The sequence below is a fragment of the Leopardus geoffroyi genome, chromosome A1 (assembly GCF_018350155.1).
Source record: "Leopardus geoffroyi isolate Oge1 chromosome A1, O.geoffroyi_Oge1_pat1.0, whole genome shotgun sequence".
NCBI classification, from domain to species: Eukaryota; Metazoa; Chordata; class Mammalia; order Carnivora; family Felidae; genus Leopardus; species Leopardus geoffroyi.
In genome coordinates, this window is record NC_059326.1 from 223,878,988 (window position 1) to 223,903,660 (window position 24,673).

The 24,673-nt window shown below is 35.8% G+C and overlaps 1 protein-coding gene across 7 annotated transcripts in view; it reads left to right on the forward strand.

Moving 5' to 3' along the window:
• CDH18 (cadherin 18) overlaps positions 1-19,931 on the forward strand; it is a 1,006,396-nt gene extending 986,465 nt beyond the window's left edge. For 3 of the 7 annotated variants that reach the window (XM_045441405.1, XM_045441415.1, XM_045441395.1), the window contains 2 exons: positions 9,525-9,776; positions 17,506-19,931. In XM_045441405.1, coding sequence (XP_045297361.1) covers positions 9,525-9,776; positions 17,506-17,996 — 743 coding nt within the window. In that variant the 3' untranslated portion in view covers positions 17,997-19,931. Of the gene's footprint in view, positions 1-9,524; positions 9,993-17,505 lie in introns of all 7 variants that reach the window. The other 4 variants (XR_006702407.1, XM_045441433.1, XM_045441440.1 and 1 more) reach the window with 4 other exon arrangements.
• Positions 19,932-24,673: the final 4,742 nt, after the last annotated feature.

Genomic DNA, 24,673 nt, shown 5'->3' on the forward strand with positions numbered 1-24,673 from the left:
GTAAATATGTTTAAGAAATGTTTATGAAATGGACTTTGAGTATTTTCAGTAAGAATATACTCATTTATTGTATCTAATTAAAAACTGAAGAAAAGCACCTGAAATACACACACACACACACACACACACACACACACACAGCTTTTTTTCATGGCTTGACATTTACACTGGCTGTCCAGCATTCTACAGGAGACTCACACTGTATAACTATTCATCACCATTCTTCCTCTCTCATCTTACAAAGAAATTTTTTCTCTAAAAGAAATCTGTAGTCAGCTCTTAAATTGACATTGTTTTTCTCCTATGACTTAATCTGTAAGGGGGCATGTGTTGTCTATGCTGTATAAGGCAGTGATCTAAGCTGTCCAGAATGTTGAGAATTAAAACACAAAGCTCCTGCTTTCAGGGGACTTGCCGTCTAGTTGGAGAAAAGAAGATGTTATGAAATGTAACTTTTAACTGAAGGCAGTGACACTTAGATCACTAAAGGTTGTACTGAAACATGATTTGACTTTAAATGATAGAATCCGATCCGCCAGGTAGAATGAATCTGAGAATACTTTTCAATTAGACTGGAAATCAAGACAGCAGAAAGGTGACAGAATGTAGCATCATTTAGAAGAATCTAGCCAGGGACATGTGGTAAGGCAGAGACACAGGCATTTTATTCACTATTCAGAACACACGAAGTATTAAGTACACTGCTATCTATGTCCCATGCTTAGAAAAAAAAAAAAAAAAAAAGATTCTTTCATTAATCCTTTATTTGTCCTAGTACAAAATTGTGGTGAATAGGAAATTTAGTACTTAACCAAAATCTTCAATATTTATCTGGAAAATTTTGACCCTTACCTATTAAAATACTGAAGACTTTGATTTGGAAAGTAACCAAGTGAAGAATTTCTATTTTTTTTCTTTTTACAACATATATAGCGAAATATATATTGTAAATAGGTTTGTTTGATAAATGACCTTATTTATCATTAACTAACATGTCACTAATAATACAATTTTATTTAAAATTAAAAACCAGAGTTCAGAAGATAATTTTTAAAAAAAATTTTTTTTAACGTTTATTTATTTTTGAGACAGAGAGAGACAGAGCATGAACAGGGGAGGGGCAGAGAGAGAGGGATACAGAGAATCGGAAGCAGGCTCCAGGCTCTGAGCCATCAGCCCAGAGCCTGACGCGGGGCTCGAACTCACGGACCGCGAGATCATGACCTGAGCCGAAGTCGGACGCTTAACCGACCGAGCCACCCAGGCACCCCAGAAGATAATTTTTAAGTCGCAAGCATTATCAAATTACATTACTCTAAAACAACAAAAGAGCATGAAATGCTTCCTGATTAAAATGTAGTTTTTCCTATAATCACCTTCTCTTGAAATTGTAATAGGTAAGCTTCACTTTAGGCTCAAAAACTCACATTGTTTAATTCCATCTTCTTAACCAAATATCTATAGCTAATGAACTCTGGTCATGTAACCAAGTCTGTGAGTATAAGCTTATACAAGGGTTCTGTGCACACGATTGTTGTATTTATTCATTTTGTAATATAAAAGTGTACTCTAATCCCCCAGTATAAATTATCATCAGTCTACCAGATAAGACTGTTCCACTTCATAGTCTTTATGCTGCTTTCTTGAGAGACTAGGTTTTATTTGATGCAAGGAGATTTGCCAGCCTAATTCCTAGGCTTAATTCTAGTTGTCAAGTGCATTTGTAAATCTTACAGATTTTACACATGGAAGAGATAATTTATAACTATGTGTATACTTGTATCTCTGTTTGCAGGGTTCCGAATCACATATAATAAGGCTTTCAAATTTGAAAATCCTTATCATAATTTTGTTGATAATTTGCTATCTACTCATATTTGTCTCTCAGTTTTCTTCTTTAGATATGCGTTTTCCACTTTGGTAGACACTCCCATTCTTTAAAAATGAATGAGTCCATACCACTTTTTTACATAAATGACCTGCCCCAAAAATTACCATTTTAATACCATTAAACAAAAGATTCTGTAGACTATCCTATTCACTTTATTGCAACCTTTTAAGATTTTGTTTTTTCCTTGTTTTTATTACCTTTACTTGTTTCTTGGTAGTATTAATTCATACTTCTGAACATGAGGGTCATATCATTTGTAACTTGTCTTACGAGTTTTAGCAAAATACTTAAAAGGCACTGCTGGAAAGTACTGTTTTCCTTGTAATTATATGGGTTTGGTGAAAGGCTATCTGAGTTTACACTGAGTTTAAGATAAGGACCATTTTCAAATTTGACTATTTTTTTTGTTTTTTTTTAAATCAATTAATTAACTTATTAATTAATTTATTTATTTTGAGAGGGAGGGTCAGTGAGAGAGGAAGTGAAAGAATCCTACACGGGCCCTGCACTGTCAGCGCAGAGCCCCATACAGAGCTTGAACTCACGAACCATGAGATTATGACCTGAGCCAAAATCAAGAGTTGGACACAACCCACTGAGCCACCCAGGTGCCCATCGAATTTGACTATGTTTAAAACCTCTTAAAGAGGTGTCATTTAGGGCCTTTTCTCTCGGATTTCACAGTCCATTGGTTTGAAACACGTCGGAAGCCATGAAGAGCCTTGATGTATAGTTTGTGCTTCTTTCGCACCGTCAGGTTTCTCGTAGTCAATATTCCCAGAGTTTATTTTTGTCCTTCAAATGAGAACTCACAGCTGGTGTTGTAATGTGCTTAATTTCTCTGCAGAGTCTAACCATTGAAAATTCCATTTTTAACCACAGGGCTTCGAGAGACCATTTAGCCGTTTCTCCCAATTCCTAAATAAAACAACACCCCGCAGTCCTAACTGAGAATATGGTTGCAGACGATGCCTCCAACATCCTCTAGTGGATGTGGTAGCAGCTGGGCCCTGCTGAGTCACTTACCTGCAGTCTCTGGTGAGGCTGAGACACGCTGTTTGGGTTCTAGTAGGGATCCCCCTTCCCTCCCAGTCAGATCTCAGTCCTCCTTACTCGCATGGGGGTCACACCTCGAAGGTGGTCACACCTGCTAGCATCATACTGTCCTCTAAGGGAAAATAGAGACCCAAAGCTTGACTAGGAAGAAGGCACAGGGTTCATATGCCATCTTGAGCCTAAAATCGGAAAGCGTGACTTCAAATGCAGTGATTTGTTTTAATGGCCATTTTGCTCTAGATAGGAAAATATTCTTTTGTTCTCTTCTTCGTGATTTTAATCTCTGTTGATTTTTGTTTTTACTTTTATATATATTTTCCTAATGTATTTGGCAGACCCTACCTCCTCTCACCTTTTTTTACTCCCACTCACAAAGGAGTGACAGCAAAGGACAGTTCTGTCCTGTTCTCTAAGCACAAGTATAAAAGTAGACAAAGTAAAATGTGCCTAATATTTACCATTCCACGCCACTTTCCTTTTTGTTTTCCTTTTGTGAAACTGTAGGTTATTCTCTGCTTTAATTCCTTCCTGGCTCAGAAGGACATAATGCCCCAGGAGTCACCTCCTCTACCCTCTGCTCTCAGGCAGGGGAAACATTAAAACAACTTCATAAATAGGGATATGTGTTCACTTTTTCAAGCTAAGGATTTATCCTCACAATTTCCTTCTGTGTTTACAAATTTAGTGACTCCAAACGTAATATCTTCTACTTTGATTCATCCATTCCCACTAAAAATAATAGTATTTGTTAAAGGTATGTGATAATGAGTAGAGGGCTTCTCTTGTAGTTCATATACTTGTGTCTCTTTTTTTTTTTTCTGTAAACAACTCTTATCTCTCCTTCTACGATTATTATATTATTGTGGTATGGTTGTGAATTATTTTGAATTTGGGGCTGGATTTCTATTTTAAAAGTTTCTGTTTTTTATCACCTTCTCCACTCTTATTAACACTCTTATACATATTCATATGTGTTATTCATGAACAGATTTGCTGATACTCTTCAAAGTTCATATTTTTTCTTCGTATGTATTTATATTTTTTTAAGTCTCTAATACATAGTCTTGTATAGAGAGATGGACATAGTTGCTGGTAAAGAGGAACTGAACAGTTTCAAATGTGGTTTTAAAATGTTGATAATAGATAGTAGCTTCTTTTTGGGAAAGACATTTTCCTGCTGTGAATGGAAGATTAAGGCTCAAAGGAAAATGGCAAAGCAGCTCAGAATAGCTATTGCCTGGCATCTGATAAAGAATAGATATCGACAAATTGATGGCTAGGCTCCTTTAAGAGCATAGTCTACGTTTCTCTATGTACTTGGTGGAGCCAATTAAGATAATTATAACTATTTTACCAACATATATCTTTTTTAACGACTCTGAAAGCAGAAGCCTTAGACAATGGATGCTTGTGTTTATCTGGGATTTAAAGATGATCAAGAAGGAGTGTGGCAGATGGTCAAAGGGTTGACATTCCAGGGTGCAAATAAGAACATAATGACATATTGGATCATACATTCGTGATTTGGCAGAAAAAGCAAGGGAGGCCAGGAGGATGTTTACAAACTTAAATGAACAGGCAGAATCAGGAGGCTGAAAATTGATATTAGGGCAATTCTAGGGTCAAAGAAGGGGAAGTCAGGAAGCAGGAGAGAAGCAATAAACATTTAGTAGAGAGCTTGAGGAGGTAATGCTGTTGAAGTGTTAGAGGATATGTAAGTTCATTTTCCTTTTAATGTCTTAAAACATGTCAACATAATAAGGAAACTGTAACAAAAGACAAGTTCCTGCTGAGTGTAGTTCAAATCATTATTTATCAAGTACCTATTATGTGAGAGGAGCTGTACAGGCAAGCAAAAGAGCATTGTTTCATGCATGGTCTCTGATAATAGTTAAATTATGAGTATATTTCATTGCTGCTGGAAGACCAGGAAAAAAAAAAAAAAGAAACAATATGAAGTCATGCATATTTTTCTGTCTGGTGAAATTAAGTTTCTAGTTCCTAGCTTTCTCTTCAGACATTTAAAAAAAATTTTTTTAAGTTTAGTTCAATTAGAGATCCACATCTGGGGATCTTAAATACATCTGCTGTTCTGATGAATTTAAAAATATTGTTTTAATGTCTGCTGGCTGTGCTTGAGAGAAAGCCTATCTTTATACCTGTATTATCAAAGAATCCTATGAAATGGTGGGGAGTGTATGGATGTCTAATAATTTAAGTTTTGAAGAACACATAGTTTTAATACCAAGATATAAGGCAATTTTGGACTTTAATGTAAGATCTGTTTTTGCCCCAGGGAGTATTTAAAAAGCATCCCTTATTTTAATTTAAATTCTATTACAGTTTATATAAGTAGCACAGAGATTAGAATCTTTCAAGGTCTTTCAAAATATTGAACAAAAAAATAATAGGACACATACTATTAGCTCAAGAAAACTATGTCTGAATTCCAGAAGCAGTATGCAACTTGCATTATACTATTCTACTCTGTAGCCTTCTGTCCCTGTAGAAGCTTAGAGGTTGCAAGTGTACCTATGAATTCACAAAACATTTTATTGTGAATATTTTATTGTGAATCATCAGCCAGTTATGAAATCCCTGTAGTTCTTGTATCTCCAAAGTGATTTTTTTTTCTTACTATGATTGCTTTTCCAGTCATCACAATGTTTTCTTAAAGTGTCTACATGAAGTCAGATATTGCATATCTTTATAGCAGTCTCCTTACATCCTCTCCTATGGACCATAGCTGTTTACAAAAAAGAAATAGAATATATATATATATATATATATATATATATATATATATATATATATAATTTATAGTTTTATTATATATTTATTATATATTATATATAGTTATATATAGTTTCATTATATTATTTATAATATTATATATTATTTATAGAATAAAGAAATAGAATATATATACATATATGTGTGTGTGTGTATATATATATATATATAAAGGATGCTTTGACATCTGTGTTGAAAGAATAAAACACATTCAAGGCTATTTCCAAATTACACTGAAGATACACTTTCTGGGAATATCAGGAATATATTCCAGAAGACATTAATAACTAAGAGAATCTCCCGATTTTTCTGGCCATTTTCTGAGACCCTTTGGTCACCACCTAAATCCATATGCAACATGTAGAATTTTCACACTGTTGCTTCAAAGACCCTTTATATGACAGATTTTTCTAAAATTTTTGCCATCCCAAAGTCCTCTCAATACACCCCCTTTGTGTTAAAATAGAACTTTTAAGGTGGTAAACCCAAAAGTATGCACAGTGTTTAAGTGCAGTCTTCTCACTAAAGAGATTCATAGATAGTCCGTATTTTACTGAATGATTCTGGTACTGTTTAGTTTATCTGAACTTCCTATAGCCTATTCCTGCATTCAGAGATACATATTACAAAATAATTGCTGTTACTCAAGATCTCTCATATGATATTTTTACTCGTCTAATATGCATCTTTATTCACATTGTTTTAGTTGAAGTTCTTTGTGCTAGCTGTCCAATATCTTCTTGAATCCTAACCAAATATATGTTCTTGGCTTCCAAGAGTCCTATGAGCTTGTGTCTTCATTCAAACTATTGAGAATCAGAATTAAGGACCAACCTTGGGTACACATTGTTAGAGACTGTCCTTTATTTAGCATTTACAATCAGTACTTTTCATGTTCCATCCTGGTATGGTTGATCTTTTTTTTTTTTTTTTAATTTTTTTAACGTTTATTTATTTTTGAGACAGAGAGAGCATGAACAGGGGAGGATCAGAGAAAGAGGGAGACACAGAATCTGAAACAGGCTCCAGGCTCTGAGCGGTCAGCACAGAGCCCGACGTGGGGCTCGAACTCACGGACCACGAGATCATGACCTGAGCTGAAGTCGGATGCTTAACCGACTGAGCCTGGTTGATCTTTATTGAGCTCATATATTTTTATCCACTTGGAAATGAAGATTTTCTATATTGCTTGGTTTATTTTTTTAATTATACCTCAAGTTTAGGATTTGTTGTTGCTCTTGAAACCTAATTTTGCAGTTTCAATGAAACAAATTTTATTCTCTGTATAAAAATACATTTGTGTGTGTGTGTGTGTGTGTGTGTGTGTGCATACATATCTTCTTACCTCTTTCATTTTAGTTCAAAGTTTTCTTGTTCAAGTTCAGTGAGCCTTCAGCCAAGTACATTTTTTGCAGTTCCAGTTAGGTACACAATATCCCATTTGAAGAGCTCATTATTCTGCTCTGCTAAATCTTTCTAGGTAGGAAGCTCTTTGCTTCCTGAATCCTCTTTTCTTTTCAAAAGTCAAACCTACAGCTGGAAAAAAACAAAGAATAGTTTTACGTCTCTGTGTCTGAGAGCTTTCTATTTAAGAACTTAAGGTGTACTAGAAACATGTTCTGGATTTCTTTTTGTTTCCGATCGTGTTTCTGACTGCATTTCCAATAATTATTCTGAAAGAGAGTATGCTTCCAGATTAAGAATCTAACGTGTACACTAGGCCAGAGCCATAAAAGGGGGTCCGCAACTACCATTGCATGTTGTATCATTGTACACGTTATTAACCATGTTTATTGAAATCAGGGACCAGTGCCTTCCATCTCTTCTTTGGAGGCCAGCAGTGGGATTCTCAAACATGTTTGTGCCTGTGAACACTTAGTTCATACCTTTTCCTTAGACTAGGGAGCTGCACATGTAGGCAAGTTTATATTAATCATGATGCAACGTCCTACAGCTGAGAGGTGCGCTGCTTCAAAGCTCAGGTCTCTGGGCGAGGGCTTGTGACTGTTGTAATTATACAATACACGTGATGCAATTTCTGCATTTTTTTCTTTCTCATTCTCAACTTGCTTCAAAATAGACAATCAATAATTTTTTTTTCTTTTCCACTGGGTAAGAAAATCTTTTGTAATTTGTCATTGGATTATGTGTGCTCTTTAACAAACCTTCAGTTATGTATATGTGTGCACATAAATGATCATATGTGCCTATGATTATAAAACCATATAATTCGTGTGTTTTATTACATTGAATATTTGAAAAATGTGTTATCTTTCTACTGCATTAATTTGGCAATATAAAATCAAGAAAATATAACTGTAGGGTATTTTATCATGGCTATCTTAAACATACTCCTAGGTAATAGCATTTCAATTTCCAGAATTAAAAAAGCAAAAAGATAAACGAGTCCCTAAGTGTAATTGTCTAATGAGTCACTTACTTTTTAGTGAATTAACTAAAATTAATTAATTAGTAATTAACTCGTAGGTGTACTTGCAGGTTAGATTCTCTGGAAGAAAGCTCTGACCTGGAGTTTAGAGGGCAGATTGTTTACTGCAGTGCGCAGTTGGGATCAGCATCTGTGGGGCAGTGGAAGGAAGCAGGTTGAGCAGCGTGAGACATTGAGCTTCCGTGCAAATTTAATGCCTCGCAGTTGGCCCAATAGTAAAGCTCTGGAACTAAACCTGCCTTTCACTGTGTCTACATTCAATGGAAGTGGCTCCACCTTTAGAACCTTGAAGCAACGAGTCATGGATGATGTGCTGCTCCAGAAGGATGCCACACAGGGCCAGGCGAGAATGTGCAAGTAGGGCAGCTCCTTATTCCACGCAGGGGGTCTGCACAGCACATCTAAGTGTATGCCAGAAGGGTCTTTAGACCAACAAACTCGTTGGACTGAAGAACAACAGTACTAAGATAACCATATACTGTGTGCACTTGAGAACATCAGTGTGATTGGAGGTGAACTGGTAAAAAGGCAGTGTGATGTTGTGGTTTGGGAATGTATTGGGGTTGCATCCTGATTATTTACTAGCTCTATAACTTTGGGCAATTTATCCTCTGGGACTCGGTTTCTCTATTTTTTGATTATTATATACAGTAAAAATGATTTTTCCTAAAATATAAGACACTTAACATCTTCCCTCTATAATCTATAATCCAGAGTGACTATGCAAGCAATTAATGTAATAGATAGAATTTTGAAAGCACATAAAAAGTAGAATTAACTATTTTATTCTTCATTAACTTTCCATTGTGTGCCTACTATATAACAAGAGTGCTTCACATCACAACTAAATCTGAAAAAGTTTATTAATTGATCTGGTCTCTCCACAAATATATTATCTATACCAGTGGTCCTTGGGCTTTTTTGTACATTAACATCATCTGAATAGTTTGCTAATACCTGTGTTGAGTCACCGGGTTTGGCGTGGGGACCACTGTCTCGTTTCAAAGTTTAGGACCCATTGGCTTGAATCTGTATTCTTTTAAGTCTTTTTGCCTTCATGTCCACGTCCAACATGATTGCTTCTTCATTCCCCTGTCTTCCGCTCTTTCCCTTCTTTTTAAATTTTGGCTCAATTGATTTTCCAACTCGGTATCTCAATTTAAGAACATAGCTTAGTCACTCTTTAAGGATCGCCCCTTCCTGTTCCTTTGTCCATTTCATAAACTAAATTACAAAAAAAAAAAAAAAACATACCCATTTTATCCATTAAAGGAAATGTGAATCTTGACCGGCGGCTTTACTAAGTACATTTTGTTTTGCTTATGTCTGTCATAGATAACACAGCCAGCATTCTGACAAGGCGGAGGAGATTTAGTCGAACTATTCAGGATGTGTATTATCTCCCCATTATGATCTCTGATGGTGGAATCCCCTCTCTCAGCAGCAGCAGTACCCTCACCGTCAGGGTTTGTGCATGCGAGAGAGATGGGCGTGTGCGGACCTGCCATGCGGAAGCGTTCCTGTCCTCGGCTGGCTTGAGTACAGGAGCCTTAATCGCTATTCTGCTGTGTGTTGTCATTCTCCTAGGTAAGGTCACCCAACTCCTAATGTTGTATGATGGTGATTCCGAATGTACCGTGTGGTGGCCAGCAGTGCATTAGAAAGGAGAGACAAAGCAAATCACTTGGACGGGACTTAAAAGTTAGGAACCCAAAATTTGGACCACAAAGTATAGCTGCACAGACTTCCTTTTAATTAACTTTCTAAATACCCAAGCTGATGGAGAGAGACTTGGATTGAAATGTGAGTGAAAGAGTTGAAATGTCAGAAGGAAAGATAGGTTCAGAGAGGAATCTTTTTGGAAAGGATCTATTTGGGAAATAATTGATATTAAAATTCTAAATACCACATTGAAGGAGCTTTTACAATTTATTTCAAAGAATATAAGTGACATGATTCTCAGATGAATCTAAACGCCGTATAAAAATAGATTTCTTGTGGAAACTTCTATTAGCCTAAGATATTACTTAATCATCAATGTTAGCTGAATTTTAAAGTACAAAGTCTGAATCATTTTGGCGTTAACTATATTACATTTTATCAAGTTTAATAGGATTTTTAGTTGAGATTTGCATTACATTTCATTTTAATAAAAAATAAGATACTTCCTCTAATTATATATATATATATATATATATTATCATTTTAATAGTCTAAGTCTAATCACAGCCACACTTGAAGCTATTACTGTAACCTCTTTAGAATCGCTATTTCAAGAAGACCACAAATCCGATTTTTATAATAAGAGAAGTAGACATAAAGAATCCTTCTGTTTTGTTCAGAGGGTAGATATTTATTTTCCCAGCATATCCACTCCCTTCTTCCTTTCTCTTAGCATCTTTATCTTTTGCTCATTTTTCAGTACTGTGTACACGTGGGGCAAAATTTTTAAAAAAACAAAACTATATGGTTTGTGGAGACAGATGTTTTGTTTTGTTTTGCAAGGAGTGTTCCTTGTTTTGTTTTTGAGGTTAAAGATAAATCACCAGTATGGAAGGAGTGGAGAGCAAGGCAGAATGAGGCTGGGAAGTGGAATGGATGGTTAGGCAGCTGTGAGACAGTTTGGGGCTCCATTGAACATGGTAGATGGTGGGTTTTGTTCTCGGCGTGTCAAGAGACGTTTCAAGCAAGAGAATCCATTCATAACATTCGTATTTGGAAACGATGAGTATAAAGGAAGTAGAGAACAAGTCTCATGATGGCGTGAGAGCATGTAGGCAAAGCAATTAGGACAACAGTGCGGCTGCCTTGCTCAGCCCCCTTTGGACTAGCATAGTTAGAGCGCAGGTGAAGAGTAGTAGATAATATCAAGATGTTTTAGGTGAAATCAAAAGTGATCTTGGATAATATGATGCAGATCCCTGGATGAACATTTTTTATCAAAATCTTATCAGAATGATTAATGGAAGTGCCTAAGATTCATTTCAAAACTGACACATGGAGAATTTCATGTCAGTGAGCTAATATCTAATGTTTATGACATAGTGTATTTTTTTAATTTTTTTTTAAATTTACGTTTATTTATTTATTTTGAGAGAGAGAGAGTGCAAGAGGCAGAGAGAGAGAGAGAGAAAGAGAGAGAGAGAGAGAATATCCCAAGCAGGCTCCCCACCATCATTGTGGAACCCAATGTGCGGCTCGAACTCACACACAGTGAGAGCATGACCTGAGCCAAAATCAAGAGTCAGATGCTCAACCGACTGAGCCACTCAGGTGTAGTTTTCTTGAAACAAGTTTCCAAGGGCTAAAAATAAAAGAGCTGACAAAAAAGCGATCTTGGATAGATTAGATAGATGTTGTCTGCGTTAGAAGAGGTTCAAAGAAGACTTTTCATCTCTTGCTGAATGTGGTTGCTGATCCTCACTGAGCTGAGGATCAGAAGTGCATGTTGTTGAGGTCACTACAGCAGGAGACTATAAAGAGAGAGATAATAAACTCGGCGGAGCTGTGACGAGCTCACGTGCGGTCACAGTGTCAAGAAGGATGTGATAGCAGTACAGAGGGAAGGGACGTTCAGAGAAGAAGAAGAAATAAGTGCAAAGTATAATGTCATCAAGGTCAAAGGAAAAAATAACATATCAAAAAGCACAGACCATCCAACAGTATCAAAAGCTGCTCAGATATTAAATAAATTTTGTAGCTAAGTCTACCAATCGCACTTAGCAACAGGGAGCATGGAGGTTCATTGCACCGCCGTGGAAGTGTTTCGCTGTAGTATACTCTTACACTAGATGCGTGGTAAAAAAGGAAAACAGGAAAACCAGGCTTTCTCAATTTTATTTACTTATATATTGATTGGTCACAACTGCTATTTGCTAAAGACATTTATGTATTGTTTTTTTTTTTTTTTTACATTTGATAATTGAAACAAAAACACACAAAGCCAAAATGGAAAATAAAATAAAATGAAATAAAATAAAATAAAACACATACAAATATTGATTCCTCTATGGTTGCTAACCTAAACCACAAAGAATAGAACCCAGTAACTTTAGTATAATTTCCTCCAAAGTCCTTATTCTGAAAGATAGATCATTATCTATTATGATTATAGAGTCACATTATCTTTGCCTTTTGTTTTCACTTATTACCATAAAACCATCTTTGTATGCTAAGGTAAAGGCTTAAAAAGGTAATTGAAAATGTTAATATACAGGCAAATGTAAGGTATATTATGTAGAATAACATTTTATTTTTTCATGAAACAATACGTTCCTTTAATCGACTTTATGAAAATGTCGTTTCTCCTCTGGGGTAAATAAGAGAGCATTCTAAATTTTGTGCTCTCCCTCAGGACTAATGGAACAAAGGTGTTATTTAATATGTTTACTCCTTCATTTTTTATTAAAATTCAAAAGTGTTTTTACAGTTTTATCCCAAGGTTGCAGAATAATTTCTCAAGTTTGGTGTAAGCAACTATTATTTATAATGTAATTTTAATTTTCATGATATTTTAAGGGTTTTTATTGTTATTCAGAAGATACCTAGTCAAGAGACTTAGAATGTAGTCATTTTTAGTTTTGAAATAATGTTGGCTAATGTGTGAGCTTTTAATTTTCAAGGAAAATATCAGCTATACCAGAGGTAGGGAAACTTTATTTTAGAACTTTTTTTTTTATAATTCTGAAATAATGTTAAAAACTAACAGCTATACAAATGATGAAATTAATATATTAATAGTGAAATATGTTTTAGTTATTAGCTGTTTGTGGACATTACTTGTATAAACACAGTCCTGGTTTTGCCACTAATTAACCATATGATCTCGGGTAATCTGTACAGACTCTTGTTTCTATATACAAATCTATAATAATAAAACATCAATTAGAAAAGAACTTTAGAGTTGTATAAAATTTATGTTTTTGTATAGGATAAATATGATTCAGTATTTTGCAGTCTGGTCAGACTCCACCTAAGTGTACATCAATTATCTGAAATTGGTGCTTGAAAACCAATGAAACTCTACTTGGAATGGTAGACGTGCAATTTTTCAGTTGGGTTATGTTCCGTCAAGATTACTGTTTAAGATCATTTTTAAATAGGATGAATGGGAGAGAATTTAGAGCGACCCTTTATGATGCACTCAGAATTTAGTTCTACAGGAAGGGATACCTGGAGTTCTCTTTCCCTTCCAGGGATCTGACATTTCTTTCCCAACCTCATCCCATCACATGTGAGAGGGTCCAGAGCCAGAGCAGGTGGTATAGCAAACCTCAATCACACTTGGGACACAACAAACCTTTCAATAGGTTCTGAATCAGACCTCTGGCATCAACCTATAAGCCCACACATTACATAAAAGCAAATGACTTAGATGAGTCCAGCAGCTGGACTATTCCTACTCTTGGATATAAATTTCCTGATAAATGAGGATCAGGGTAGATTTGATGTGAGGAGAGTGAGGGATTAGGAGAGAAATGCGGAGGTGGTGAGGAGCTAAATGCCAACCAGTTTGTCACCTGTGATATCTTACTTAACAGTGTGGGCTCCTCTTGGTTTGAAAAAAATAAGTTTCCTTGACAAGTGTAGGGGCGCCTGGCCGGCTCAGTCAGTTGAGTTTCCGGCTCTTGATTTTGGCTCAGGTTATGATCTCACCGTTTATGCGTTTGTGCCCCCCATTGGGCTCTGCGCTGACATTGCGAACTCTACTTGGGATTCTCTCTCTCTCCTTCTCTCTCTTCCCCTCACATGCTCTCTATATCAAAATAAATAAATAAACTTTTAAAGAGAAAAAAAGAAGTGCCACTAACTGGTATGACCAATAGCCCAAGAGCTAATAAAAGTAATCTTCCTAACTTGGGCCACCTCCTTTCCACCAAACTTAGTACCAACATATGATCATATAAACAAGAATGAAGTGATATTTATGGGTAATAAAATCTGCTCTGAAAAATATTTTGGAGGAATATGTTGGGAGTCAGTATGGAATGTATTCAAATGCAAGCTGTGTGACAGTTCAACTTATGAAAACTCAGACCCCTTTAGAACTCCAAGTGCTTTGGGATCATATATAGATAAATGAATAAATGGATGAGTGAATGTGAGAAAGGAAATATAAAAATGTTTTCCCAAATTTTGATTCCTCCCTAAATAAAATAAATTAGTAAAATTCAATAATTCATTTTTATTTTCTTAAATAAAAAGAATATGATGGATTTAAAATTCCTGATCAAACTGAAAGAGAAGAAAATGAAATATACTAGCCCAGAATAAAATAGTCATTAGAATAGTGTCCTTTCCAAGGCACCCGGGTGGCTCAGTTGGTTAAGCATCTGACTTCTGCTCAGGTCATGATCTCACAGTTCATGAGTTTGAGTCCAATATCAGGTTCTCTGCTCTCAGCACAAAGCTTGCTTTGGATACTCTGTTCTCTTCTCTTTCTCTGCCCCAACCCCTGTTCCTGCTCTCTGTCTCTCTCTCAAAGTTCAAACTTAATTATTATCTATATTTTGAATCAAAATATGTCACAAATATTTTTTTATTTGGGAAAATAAGCAAATATAACCAAGTATAATAATAAACCCAGCATGATCTCCTATATTTCATTAGGCTGATATGGCACTAATATTGGTGAAGAACGCAAATTACATCCACAATTTGCTAAGACTGCTGATCACATTCTCCCTGTTATACATGCACATAAATTCCCTTGAAATCAACAACCAACCATTTTAACATAAAGAAATGTAACTTGATTTATTAACAACGGTAAGACATTTTACTATAATAAACTAGGCAGTCTGTAGAAATAGATGATTTAAGTTAGAACAACCCCCTTTACTTAATCATAAAGATGAACTGAACATATATATTGGATGATAAATCTACACCTCTGAATGGAATGAAGTAAGTTACTTGAGGATGGGGCCCTGAATTAGAAAGCTCTAAGTGGGATTTACACTAAAATAAATAGGAAGGTATTAGATGCATATTCGCTGAATTCAGCAAAAGTCTTTTTTTTTCCTCCCCCAGAAATAAAGTGCTATATTAGATAATGTCTTTCAAGTATAAGCAGCATATTTGGGAAACTATTTTTAAATAGCATGACATTTGTGAAGCAGGGTCACATGTAGTATCAGCTTTTCATTTCCAGCTTTCTCTAAGCATTGCATTCCAAACACAGCCACTCACCGCTTCCCCATGTCTGCCGTAATCTCCCCCCATTGTGTCTGCCATTACCTAGTCAGTATCCTTTTATTCCGGACTTCTCAACATGATTTTCTGACCCTTCCTATAGGTGTTCTGTCTTTTTTTTTCCTCATTCCTAGAGGTACTCCTTGCCTTTTCTCTGCAAAATTAGATTCTCCAGTACACTGTAACCATCTCTTTACACATATAGTGAACTTCTCTCACACAATTATCCTTTGCACTTATGGCTTGAAAATCTGTTTCTTTTCCTCTTTCTATTGTCATCTTAAAAGCTCATGCACACTACAATATCTAGTTGAGAAAAAGACAATCTAATTTATTGTATTTTTTAGGGAGATCCATAAAAAATGGGTGAAATTATAAAGAGAAACAAGGAAACAGTAATGATAAAGTAAGAGTAGAAGTAACTTTTTAGAAGTATAAGGGAAAGGTCAACTTCTGGGGTACTGGCTATGTTCTTTATCAGAGGATAGCTAACCTGGTGTTTGTTTGTTTTACAAGATACATATCATTAAGGCTGCCAGATAAAATACGATATAGAATTGTGAATTTCAGGGTGCCTGGGTGGCTTAGTGAGTTAAGCATCAGACTGTTGATTTCGGCTCAGGTCATGATCTTGGTGACAGAATGGAGATTGCTTGGGATTCTCTTTTTCTCTGCCCCTCTCCTGCTTGTGCTCTCTCTCTCTCTCTCAAAATAAATAAATAAACACTAAAAAATAAATATGAATTTGAAATATATATATGTCTGTAGGTGTATATTTGGTGTGTATGTGAATATGTAGCATAAGTATGTCACATGCTATACATAAAAATTTTGTTTCTATATATATATATATATATTTATGTATATACATATATGTACATTATGTACACACATATACGTGTCCTACATGCCATTTGAATGTACTTCTTTGATTATTATACTTTAAAAAATGTTAATAACATTGAACCTAGTAACTACTATCATAAAACCTAGAATACCAGCTGACCGAGAACATTCTGTAGAGCTGAAGTAAAGAATATTGGATCTAATAGCACAAAATAGAAGTGAAGTAATTCTTTCTATTTAGTAATGGCTTCCTGTTATCAAATAGAAAGATGTGAAAATACTGAGAAACAGCCAAAGGAAAGTGCCCAAGACCCATTTACATCATTTCATCTAATGGTTGTGGCATTATTGATAATAACCCACATGCCCAACTGGTCACTCAGTTCCCCGTTCTGTATTTTTTTTAGAAAACAAAATGGGACATGGTAATGGAAACTCATTCCCTTTGGTGTGAGAAATCTCAGATTACAGTCTAGGTGCTTCCACCAGTCACTTGTGTGATCTTAGACTTGGATCTTAGTCATCCATGTAATTTCTCTTGAGCTTCAGTTTCCTTGAGGAAACCCACAGTTTGCCATGAGGATTAAATTACAAAGTTATGTAAAAAAAATGGGCAATGTGAAAAATTCCTGTGAAATGAAAGTTAGGTACAAATAAACTAACATCTTGTACAGCTTCATAGATATATGCAGTTATGAATGTCTGATGATATTATTCTAAAGGGTAATGGACAAGAGAGATCAACCATGTAAAATATTTCCTGCTTTGATTTCCTACAAAGCATCAAAAGTCAAGGGTTTAAGGTAGGGGTTCCTTCTTCCCATTTAACAGAAACTGAAAAATCTTTCCTTTAGTGTATATACCTAGAAGGATTAAGAATCCATAGATAGAACAACATACACTATTATTCTTCCAGCCAAAATTCCATTTTGCTCTTTCCTCCTCTGTTTCCCTCAGTGTGAAGACCAGATGGTTAGCCCACAGTGAACTAAGAATCCTAGACACATAACAAATGTGAATGTTACATTTTTCTAGAGAAGATCAGTGATTCTCAATGCTTTAAAGGGATATTTTTATTTTATTTTTTTACATTCCTTGAGATGACAAAAAAACAAAACAAACAAACACTTCAAATGTTTTCCAGAGAGTGTAGAGATCAGGGTTGTGTTACAATGCACGCCTAAACGAAATGTAGTTGGTGACATTGCTGATGTCAAGTCTACAAGAATTTCCTTCCTTTCTTCTAACTCTTCATCCTCTTTCCATTTTTCTTCAGCAATTGTAGTACTTTTTATCACCCTGAGACGCAGCAAAAAAGAGCCCCTGATCATTTCAGAGGAGGACGTGCGAGAGAATGTGGTCACCTATGATGACGAGGGGGGCGGGGAGGAAGACACCGAGGCCTTTGACATCACAGCCTTGAGGAATCCTTCTGCCGCCGAGGAGCTCAAGTATCGGAGAGATATTCGACCCGAAGTGAAACTCACCCCCAGACACCAGACATTGTCCACCCTAGAAAGTATAGATGTTCAGGAATTTATTAAGCAAAAACTGGCAGAAGCCGACCTAGACCCCAGCGTCCCCCCTTATGACTCTCTTCAGACTTATGCCTACGAAGGTCAGAGATCGGAGGCTGGCTCCATCAGCTCACTGGATTCAGCAACCACACAGTCAGACCAGGATTATCACTACCTTGGAGACTGGGGACCCGAATTTAAAAAGTTAGCCGAACTCTATGGAGAAATAGAATCTGAAAGAACAACTTAGGGGGTTAATTCTGGCAAACCTTCTAGAATTTGCTTCCTGAGCAAGTGGAGATATAACCTCAGCAATGGCAAGGAAGACACATGGAAACAGTACTTGGAACTGAGCAAGCTGGCCACAGCTACTGTAGAAACAAGTGCCCTTTTCATGATCGAAACGGGGTCATTTAATCAGAAGAGAGTCAAATTTAAAAAAAATATATACAGAGAAAAAGCTATTGTTCCTTGTGTATATTTTCAATTGCTCAATAAAGTCTGTGGTACTGTTTAATTTAAGAATACCTGAATGAAGCCAAACGATGAAGTTTGTTTCAATATCTTGTGATTTCTTTTCAAAGGCAAAACTAAACCCAAAGGGTCCAAATCACTTAGGACTAGGGGTGGTATGCTGAGACATGAAGCTTGTGCAGGTAATCGGGACCTCGTTTTCCACTTCTCTGTGTGGACTCTTGAGACCCACACTCTGTTACTGTGCAAGATCTTATTAGCATCGTGTTGTGTTCAAATGCCATGAGGTTTATCCAGTATACCGGGTCCTGCCACCATGGACTTGTATGCACCATTTTCCTTTGCCCTCCCCACTTCTTTTCTCCATACGAAATCGATGGAACATGGGGACTTGCTGCTTGCTCTCTAATGTATGCAATTTCTGTGCACCACTTGTGCACTGCTCTGAAGACAGAGACCACTGTCTCTGTCCTGCCTGCCCTCCTTTATTTTCACAAAAGAACCCCCGCCCTTGTTGTGTTTGTTTGTTTGTTTTTAATCGATAGAATGAATGGTCTCAGTAAGATATACTCAGATAATCTGATATGTCAGGGAAAGGTTTAATTTAAAAAAATAGTCACACACCTTATCCTACATAAAACATTGGAAAACTCGATTATTTTTTCCAGTCCTTTTGCTTTCGTACATTGAACTCCGCGGTTTGGATCATTCCGATACCTACAATTAGCTGTTGGACATTTTGCTGGTTGGTTTAGACGTCGGTTTCATTTGCTTATTTGTATGCACCTCACACGGTAGCAATGTAATCTGAAAAGATGATACTCCAATTTGAGTAATTCTTACAGACTTTGGATCAGCTGACCCTTATTCCTTACACACGTTCAGATTGTCCCTGTCTCACTGACTGCTTAGCTCTTACCTGTTTGGGATCTACAGCAAAATGTATAAAACTGAAGGCAAACATATAGCAGCTTCACAGTCACTATCCTTGGAAATGTACCTCAAAGTCTCTGAGCTTCAGGGTCCCAAACTGCAAAGTAGAGATGGTAAAGACTTCCTGCGTCTCTCCTGGGCTTGTGTGGGGATCAATAAGCATCTGTAAAAATGCTTTGCGCACTGCAAAGCATTCTATTGTGTAAAGGCTTGCAGGCGCTATCTGATTTTTTAATTCTATTAGCTTATAAATATATAGTTCCATACATTTGAATAAAATATTATATTATCGTGAGAGAATTTCATAAAACTTTCAACAGTGAAGCAACTGCTAGCTAAACATATAATACGCAAGTTTAATTATTTTGGTATTTTCCCAAATAAACTAATTTTCTTCAATTTTCTCGGGTTTTTTTTTTTCTCTAAAATTGTTTAGGTTATATTTTGCTGTTGTTGCTAAGCATAATGGTCCTATCCTCCAGACATGACCATATTTATATATTGCAGATAGATTGGAATTTTGAAACCCACAAATTACGAATTACCGCAAAGAGGAATCTATCCTTTGCTCTTTGAAATTTATCAAAATCTAGCGTCCTCAAAGTTACATGGCATTTTCTGTCTGATTCTACCTATGTGCAAAATTTAAATTTTGCCTCTGTTTGCAACTGCCCTGTGCTATCATATTTCAGTTTTGAGGTGTGGGAAGTGAGTTTCACTTGAATAATTCTGTGTTCTAAGCCTGAGGAATAAAATTTAATTTAAGTTTTTTACAACATTTTAGCTTTCCAGATGCTGCTTTATCATTTTTTATATAGTAATGGTGTGATTTCTGGTATAAAACTGTATCAGAAGAAACACTCAGGGGCTTTGGGGAATAAGCTCTGGAGATACATACTCTGATTACACTGATATTGGACTACATTCACCATGAAAGTAGGGTACCCCTTTGGAGAACTACTATGGATTTGGGTGTTAGGACTTTCCTATATGCAAAGAGAAGCTGGAAGGTCAGGTTTTGGAACGGCATTACATTAGGCTTTGGATTTAGATATTTGATAAAGTATTCACAACCTTTATTTTGCTTTGTTTTGTTTGATTTTGGTTTGTTTTCTCAGTATTCACCTGGTAACTTTACAGATGGGGGTTTGAAAGATGAAAATGGGGGCGCCTGGGTGGCGCAGTCGGTTAAGCGTCCGACTTCAGCCAGGTCACGATCTCGCGGTCCGTGAGTTCGAGCCCCGCGTCAGGCTCTGGGCTGATGGCTCGGAGCCTGGAGCCTGTTTCTGATTCTGTGTCTCCCTCTCTCTCTGCCCCTCCCCCGTTCGTGCTCTGTCTCTCTCTGTCCCAAAAATAAATAAACGTTGAGAAAAAAAAATTAAAAAAAAAAAAAAAAAAAAAAAAAAGAAAGATGAAAATGTATATGTACGTTTAACCACTTACATAAAAGCCAAGGTCCCCTGCATGGTTTTGGGTACTAAAATACTTTCCAGATTTTGTGGGGGGAAAAAGCAACTCAGTTCCATCTAATTTTATTTATTTGTTTCATTTTTTTTTAAGTTTTTTTTTTTTTTTTAATTTATTTTGAGGTAGAGCATGGGCAGGGAAGGGGCAGAGAGGAAGGGAGGGAGAGACAGAATCCCAACCAGGCTCTGCACTGTGAGTGCAGAGCCCATTGCAAGGCTTGAACTCACGAAACGTGAGATCATGACATGAACTGAAATCCAGAGTCAGATGCTTAAATGACTGAGCCACCCAGGCGCCCCAGATCCATATAATTTTAATTGCACATTATAATGATAATGGATTTCTTCTGAGCTCCTATGTAATATTAAATCTAATATGGAGGTAAAATAGAGCTTCTGTAGCCCTTAGATACTATGTTTCTGTGTTGATTTATTCTAGAATTTTGTTAGTGTAAGCATTCCAAGTGTATATTTTATATGAACTCTGAAATCAGGCAATTATATCATTATGAATTAGATCTTATTTTTTTTCTGCTAGTTTGAGATAAGAAAAAAAATGATATATAAATGCTCTGCAAATAGACTTAAATAATTTTAACAATATCTTGCTTTAATAACTCCAGTTTGTCAGTGTCAGAAGAAAATTCTCAATGACGTTACTGTGCAAAGAGTTTGCATATGAACTCTGAGTATTTAGTAGCCACAGACAGTTAGCTATGAATCATATGTGACTCCATATAGAATCAGCTATGGAATCACTCATGTATCTTGAAAAACACATTTTGTAAGCCTTAGTTGTTATTTACACATCTAAATAAAATATAGCCTTGAAATCAATTTACTTATTTCTACTAAAATAATTTTCTACACAGACCCTATACAAAACGGTGGCTACTAATTAGAGAATTATATAAACAATTATAATAATTTTTATCCAAGGTGTTTTTTATGAGAATTTTTAAATTCCAGATAGTCTTTGTGCAAACACTGGAAAATTAATAGCTCTTTCAGGAATCACTAAAGACGTATCGTCAGAAATTCTTTCTTTTTTTAAAAAAAATTTTTTTAACATTTATTTATTTTTGAGACAGAGAAAGACAGAGAGAGACAGAGCATGAACGCGGGAGGGTCAGAGAGAGGGAGACACAGAATCCGAAACAGGCTCCAGGCTCTGAGCTGTCAGCACAGAGCCCGATGCGGGGCTCGAACTCACGGACCCTGAGATCATGACCTGAGCCAAAGTCGGCCGCTCAAACGACTGAGCCACCCAGGCACCCCAGAAATTCTTTCTATAAGAAATCTGTACAAACACAGATTTGAGGTGGAGATTGACAACAAAATTATCCTTAAAATAAGGCTCTATAAAAAATTAACTTATGACTTTTCTTTAACCTGGTTAAAAGAAGAAAAATATTCTGAGGGAAATTGCATTCACATAATCACACACACATACACACACACACACACACACACAATATGGCTTCTTGAAAAATACTTGGAGAGTAAAAGAATATTCAAAGTAGTGACTTGGATATTGATGTGATCCAAATATGTGATGTATATAGAAAATTTTAGTACTCAACATGTGAACAATTGGCCTTTATTTTGTATCCAGTCTTGGGCTAACCTTTTAGTTCTGTCAGTGATTAGGGCGGATTCACAAGGGTGTTTACACAGAGCAGACAAAATTGTTCTAAATCAAAATTTTATAAATGATGAGTTAATGGACACAGTGCAGCCATTACACATTAGCAAATGCTTTGCGATCTTTTGTATACCACTATGTAGTCAGAAATATGGGTTGAAAGGGGAAGGTATATTGAGTCCACCATTTTTAGCAGTGTAGAAAGCTTCAAAACAATTACTCAGTGTTAAATGTGTTCTTACAGACCTGCATAGGTTTGATTTGTTGTCTCCTTTTTGGTTTAGTTGAATATATAGAGAAAACAAACTGGAATTCAGATAGACTCATTCATTTCAACAGGTATCAAGAGGTGCCAGTTAAGTAGTAGGTATAGTGGAACACACATGTATCCAATATTTGGGGGTAAGTAGTCTTTGCTTTTTAGTATGGACAGTGCTTGATTAGATTTTTAAGAAATTAGAACTCTAAAGCTGATTATTCTGGAAAGAGGAAAGAGTCCCATATTTCAAACTCAAATTGTACTTAGCTTCAAGGTATGATAACATTCAATTAACTCACTTGGCTTTCAATTTCAAGAACAGAACAAATCTCAGAATAGTTCCTGGGAGATATGCAACTCAAATTCAAAGTTTCTCTCTCTCTCTCTCTCTCTCTCTCTCTCTCTCTCTCTCTCTCTCTCTCTCCCCCTCTCTCTTTTATCCCTTAGGATTAAAGGCAAATTAAATATTATCTGAAAGAAACAAAACCATTTCAACTTTTATTTTCCACCTCATCTGCAGAAGGTAAATCTTTTTGCAACGTAAATTTAGAAATCTTCTAAACCCTAGAGCCAAAAGTAGCTCACAACCATTCAAAGATAAAACCACCACAGAAGCCACTCTTTTCCAAAGATTCCAAATACATCATTTTTAAATGAAAATTCAGCGCTCTTTAACATGTGAAAAGATGTATTCTTAACTTTTACTTATATCAGTGAAAGATGTAGTTTTGTTGTTTTTTAAATAAGGAAGACATCAGAGGGAAACAGAACACATTCTTCTTTGAAGCATTAATACAGGGGGAAAAAGTGCTCTTAGGCTAGTAAGGCATGATTACATTTATCTACTTACTGAGTCTACAAAAATGAAGGGTCTTTACCCTTCAACACTACAAAGACATCAAACCTATTTTAGTAATGATTCATTTTTAAAGTCTTAGGTGAGAGTGAATGGAGAAAATAGGCATTTAAGGACTTTCAAAATTATATCCTGTGAGGAAGGCATGTGCCATTTATAGATTAAAGTGGGTTCACCAAATGGTCTAGTCTTATTGCTCAGCAATATTAGCTTTGGAAGTAAGAAAATGGGCCATAATAGTTAGTGTCACCCAAATAATTTCATCAAGTCAATTTTTCACATGTCAAATGTATCAAATTCTTACTCTAAATCATCTACTATCATTTTCAAAGTGCTTTTCAAATGTCTTAGTTTCAAACAGAAATTCATTCGATCTAACATTTATTAATTGAGTAAGTTCATCTAATGATGCAGTACATGTAAGATACTATTCCAGGCACTGAAAAAGATGTAATATATATGAACATTATATATATGTATATTATATATATATATATATATATATATATATATATATATATATATCTTGATGGTATGTTTTATCAGCAATGAAATTAGAGTCTCTCTTGAGAGTTAAGTCTGACATATAGAAAGCTATAGACAATATAATATAAAGCAAAAAGTGGTAAGTGTTCTAAAAGAGTCTTGAACACCATACTAGGGAAGTTCCCAGGATCACTCTGAAAGTGTGTCAATACTGTGCAAAACTGGGAGCGCTCTCTATAGGACACAAAAATGATATAGGGCAAGGGGGGAGTAGAATAGAGGGGACAGCTTATACAAATGTACAAAGGTAGATTATTCTATATGGAATAGAGGATTCATTCAGGGAAATAATGATAATGCAAGATGTTATGAAAACTTGGATTTAGATTTAAGGTAGTTGAATGAAATCTACTCATTAAGCAATGTCATTGAGTTTATTTCCCCCCCAAACAGAACAGCGATGGTGGCCAGATTTCTCTTTTAGGTATCTGAGTCTTTTATCAACATCTATGATTCAGTGAAGATATATTAAAGAAAGATTCTATAGTTATGTATACCAGCAGAAGAAATATTAGACCGACTTAACTCATTTCCAAAGGATGATTACTTATTTTAGGAATATACTTGAGAAAAAAATTCATAGGTGATGTACATTGCAGGTTTGATTGTTGGAGTCATCTTATCAATTTATTCATTATAATACAAATAAATTAAAATGAGGGCAGGAAATATTTCTGAGGGCAATGTTTATTCATATAAATTTGTTCTTAACTGGATAAATGTATCATTATAATCAGGGGCGCCTGGG